This window comes from Pyrgilauda ruficollis, unplaced genomic scaffold (assembly GCF_017590135.1).
Source record: "Pyrgilauda ruficollis isolate IOZ18807 unplaced genomic scaffold, ASM1759013v1 scaffold1239, whole genome shotgun sequence".
Classification (NCBI taxonomy): Eukaryota; Metazoa; Chordata; class Aves; order Passeriformes; family Passeridae; genus Pyrgilauda; species Pyrgilauda ruficollis.
Genome location: NW_024510755.1, coordinates 1 through 4,901, shown reverse-complemented (window position 1 = coordinate 4,901; position 4,901 = coordinate 1). Strand labels below are relative to the sequence as shown.

At 52.7% G+C, this 4,901-nt stretch overlaps 1 protein-coding gene across 1 annotated transcript; it reads left to right on the top strand.

The window, feature by feature from the left end:
* Positions 1–244: 244 nt before the first annotated feature.
* Positions 245–4,609, top strand: PGLS (6-phosphogluconolactonase; the record flags this gene model as incomplete). The annotated part of the gene is made up of 3 exons (XM_041490541.1): positions 245–1,520; positions 3,209–3,348; positions 4,558–4,609. Coding segments are annotated over exons 1-3 (520 nt in total), but the record flags the coding sequence as incomplete, so codon positions are not given.
* Between the last annotated feature and the right edge of the window lie 292 nt (positions 4,610–4,901).

Here is a 4,901-nt window from a genome sequence, read left to right as displayed (position 1 = left end):
AAAATCCTGCTGGAAAAAGTGAAAATCCTGCTGGAAAAACTGAAAATCCTGCTGGAAAAAAGTGAAAATCCTGCTGGAAAAAAGTGAAAATCCTGCTGGAAAAACTGAAAGTCCTGCTGGAAAACCTCCCTGGAATCCCGAAAATCCTGCTGGAAAACTGAAAATCCTGCTGGGAAACGGAAAATCCTGCTGGAAAACCTCCCCGGGATCCCAAAAATCCTGCTGGGATTCAGAAAAAAACAAACTGGGATACTGAAAAACTGAAAATCCTGCTGGAAAACTGAAAATCCTGCTGGGAAACTGAAAACCCTGCTGGAAAACTGAAAATCCTGCTGGAAAAACTGAAAATTCCACTGGAAAACCTCCCTGGGGTCCCGAAAATCCTGCTGGGATTCAGAAAAAACAGACTGGCATGAAGAAAATCTTGAAAATCCTGCTGGGAACCCCCCTGGATTTCCTGGAAACCAGCAGAAATTCCTATAAAAGAGAAGAATTCCCAGGGAAAAGAGTGGAAAAGTGCAGAATTCCCTGGAAAAATGGTAGGATTTCCTGGAAAACTGCAGAATTCCCGGAGAAAACAGTGGGATTTGGAGGAAAAAAGCGGGATTTGACTGTAGAAGAGCGGCGTTCCCAAGGATCCAGGAGGAACCCAGCAGAATTCCCAGGAATTTCCAGGAAAATCCTGACTTTTTTTTGGAGGGAAAACAGCGGAATTCCAAGGGAAACCCGGACTGAGAATCGCCCTCACAGGCGCTAATTAACTCCGACAGCGTTAATTAATGACTAATTCGTGCCTAATTAACTCCCCTAGGGACTCCTTTGTACGGACGTATTTATTACAATTAACCCATCTGGGCCGTTTTTAACCCGATTTGCCCCGTTTGGTTGTGCCTGACCGCGAGGCCATTAAAAACCAGCGACTGTGCCGCGTGCTGTGCTGCGGGGCTCGGGGGGAACAGCGAGGCGGGGGTTTGTGTGCGGGTGAAGCGGGAGAAGGGCGGCGAGGCAGCCGCGCTCCTCCGGGCAGCGCCGCCACGCAAGGCCGAGGCTTCACTAGGCCGCGCTAGGCCGCGCGTTGCTAAGCAACGCGTCGCGCGCTAGGGCAACTTCCGGTTATAAACCCGCCGTCGCTTAGCGACGCGTCGCGCTGGTGACGTCACTTCCCCCTTCTTCTTCCCCCGGCGCCGCCATCATGGCGGCCGTGTCGGTGTTCCCGTCCCAACGCGAGCTCGGCGCGGCCTTGGCGCGGTTGGTGGCGGAGGCGGCGGCCGAGGCGGTGGCGAGCGGCGGCCGCTTCACGCTGGGGCTGTCCGGGGGCTCGCTGGTGCCGCTGCTGGCGCGGGAGCTGCCGCCCGCCCTCAGCGCGGTTCCCGGCGCGGACCCGTCCCGCTGGCTCGTGGCGTTCTGCGATGAGCGCCTGGTGCCGCCCGAGCACCCCGACAGCACCGGCGGCGCCTACCGGGTGAGCGCGGCGCCGCGAGGGGCTCCGGGGCCGGCCCAGTTCCTCCCAGGCCCTCCCGGTCTGGCCCAGTTCCCCCCTCAGTTCCTCCATTTCCCTCCCAGTCTCTCCAAACTCCCCTCAGCTCATCCCAGTCTGGCCCAGTTCGGCCCAGTTCCTCCCAGTCCCGTCCCAGTCTCTCCAAACTCCCCTCAGTTCCTCCCAGTTTGGCCCAGTTCGGCCCAGTCTGGCCCAGTCTGGCCAGTTTCCCCCTCAGTTTCCCCATTTTCCTCTCAGGGTCTCCAAAGTCCCCTCAGTTCCTCCCAGTCCCTCCCAGTTTGGCCCAGTTCCCCCCAGTCCCATCCCAGTCTCTCCTGACTCCCCTCAGCCCGTCCCAGTTCCTCCCAGTTTGGCCCAGTCTGGCCCAGTTTCCCCCTCAGTTTCCCAATTTCCCTCTCAGGGTCGCCTCAGCTCCTCTCAGTCCCTCCCAGTTTGGCCCAGTTTGGCCCAGTTCCCCCCCCAGTTCCCCCCATTTCCCTCCCAGTATTTCCTGACTTCCCTCAGCCCCTCCCAGTCCCTCCCAGTCTGGCCCAGTTCTCCCCATTTCCCTCCCAGCCTCTCCTGACTCCCCTCAGCCCGTCCCAGTTCCTCCCAGTTCCTCCCAGTCTGGCCCAGTTTCCTCCTCAGTTTCCCAATTTCCCTCTCAGGGTCGCCTCAGCTCCTCTCAGTCCCTCTCAGTTCCTCCCAGTCTGGCCCAGTTCAGCCCAGTTCTCCCCATTTCCCTCCCAGCCTCTCCTGACTCCCCTCAGCTCGTCCCAGTTCCTCCCAGTCTGGCCCAGTCCAGCCCGTTTCCCCCCAGTCCCATCCCAGTCTCTCCTGACTCCCCTCAGCCCCTCCCAGTGCTCCCAGTTCAGCCCAGTTCAGCCCAGTTTAGCCCATTTCCCCTCAGCCCCTCCCAGTCTGGCCCAGTTCCCCCTCAGTTCCCGCATTTCCCTCCCAGTTCCTCCCAGTGCTGGGAGCACTGGGAATGGGACTGGGGACTGGGGGGACTGGGAGGGACTGGGAATGGGGACTGGGTGAATTGGGAATGGGACTGGGATGGACTGGGAGCAATGGGATGGCCTGGGATGGACTGGGAGATACTGGGAGGGACTGGGAAAAGTTGGGAGCAACTGGGAGGGGAATGGGAGGGACTGGGGGGGACTGGGATCAGTCACTGGTCCAGACTGGTCCGTACTGGTTTGTATCAATCCATACTGGTCCATACGGCTCCACACTGGTCCATACTGGTCCATACTGCTCCATACCACTCCATACTGGTCCAAACTGGTCCATACTGGTCCATACTGGTCTGTACTGGTCCAAACTGATCCAGACTGCTCCGTACTGGTCCATACTGATCCAAACTGGTCCGTACTGGTCCATACTGGTCCGTACTGATCTATACTGGTCCATACCGGTCCATACCGGTCCATACCGGTCCATACCGGTCCATACCGGTCCATACCGGTCCATACCGGTCCATACCGGTCCATACCGGTCCATACCGGTCCATACCGGTCCATACCGGTCCATACCGGTCCATACCGGTCCATACCGGTCCATACCGGTCCATACCGGTCCATACCGGTCCATACCGGTCCATACCGGTCCATACCGGTCCATACCGGTCCATACCGGTCCATACCGGTCCATACCGGTCCATACCGGTCCATACCGGTCCATACCGGTCCATACCGGTCCGTACCAGTCCGAACCGGTCCGTACCAGTCCGTACCGGTCCGAACCGGTCCGTGCCGGTCCCGCAGGCGTTCCCAGGCGAGGACATTCCCCAGTTTGAGCTGCTGCTGCTGGGGGTGGGGCCGGACGGACACACCTGCTCGCTGTTCCCAGGCCACGCCCTGCTCCAGGTACCCAAAATTCCCAAATTTCCCGCAATTCCGGGAGCCTCAAATCCCCCTTTCCTACCCCAAGCCCGGCTGATTCCCCCCAGCCTTTTTCCAGGATTTTATTCCAATTTTATTCATCTTTTCCTCAAATTTTCCTCAATTTTTGTGCCCTCGAATTCCCCCTTTCCTGCCCTGATCCCCAACCTTTTTCCAGGCTTTTATTCCAATTTTATTCATCTTTTCCTCAAATTTTCCTCAATTTTTGTGCCCTCGAATTCCCCCTTTCCTGCCCTGATCCCCAACCTTTTTCCAGGCTTTTATTCCAATTTTATTCATCTTTTCCTCAAATTTTCCTCAATTTTTGTGCCCTCGAATTCCCCCTTTCCTGCCCTGATCCCCAACCTTTTTCCAGGCTTTTATTCCAATTTTATTCCTCTTTTCCTCAGTTTTTTCCTGAATTTTTCCTTGATTTTTGGACTTTCAAATTCCCCCTTTCCTGCCCTGATCCCCAACCTTTTTCCAGGATTTTATTCCAATTTTATTCGTTTTTTTTCTCAATTTTTGGGAATTTTTTGGGCCCTCAAATTCCCCCTTTCCTGCCCCAATCCCAGCTGATTTCCTCCCCGCTTTTCCCGAGGTTTTCCCATTTTTCCTGTTATTTTTCCCTGGATTTTCCCCAATTTTCCCATTATTTCTCCCATTTTCCTCTTTATTTTTCCCATTATTTTCCCCAGGATTTTCCCCATTATTTTTCCCTAGATTTTTCCTTTTTATTTTCCCCATTTTCCCCATTATTTTTCCCATTTTATCCCCAATTTTTCCCATAATTTTCCCTGGATTTTTCCCTTATTTTTCCCCATTTTTCCCATTATTTTCCCATTTTTTTGTGCTATTTTTCCCTGGATTTTTCCCATTATTTTCCCTCAGCTTTTCCCCATTTTTCCCATTATTTTCCCCATTTTTTCTGTTATTTCTCTCTGGATTTTCCCATTATTTTCCCCTGGATTTTTCCCAATTTCCCATTATTTTCCCCATTTTTTCTGTTATTTCTCTCTGGATTTTTCCCCATTTTTCCCCATTATTTCCCCCCAAATTTTCCCCTTTTTTTGTTCTATTTTCCCCATTTTTTGTGCTATTTTCCCCATTTTTTGTTCTATTTCCCCCCTGTTTTTCCCCCATCATTTCCCCAGGATTTTTCCCAATTTCCCCTATTTTTTCCCCATTTTCCAGGAGCAGAATTCCCTGGTTTCCCCCATCCTGGACTCCCCCAAGCCCCTCCCCAGCACTTTCCTCCTTTCCCAAATTTCCCATTATTTTCCCCATTATTTGTGTTATTTCTCTCTGGATTTTCCCCATTATTTTCCCCTGGATTTTTCCCAATTTCCCATTATTTTCCCCATTTTTCTTGGTTTTTTTTTCCCTTATTTTCCCCATTTTTGCCCATTATTTCCCCCCAGATTTTCCCCATTTTTCGTATTTATTTCCCCATTTTTTGTTCTATTTTCCCCATTTTTTTATATTATTTTCCCCATTTTTTGTTCCATTTCCCCCATTTTTTGTTCTATTTCCCCCCT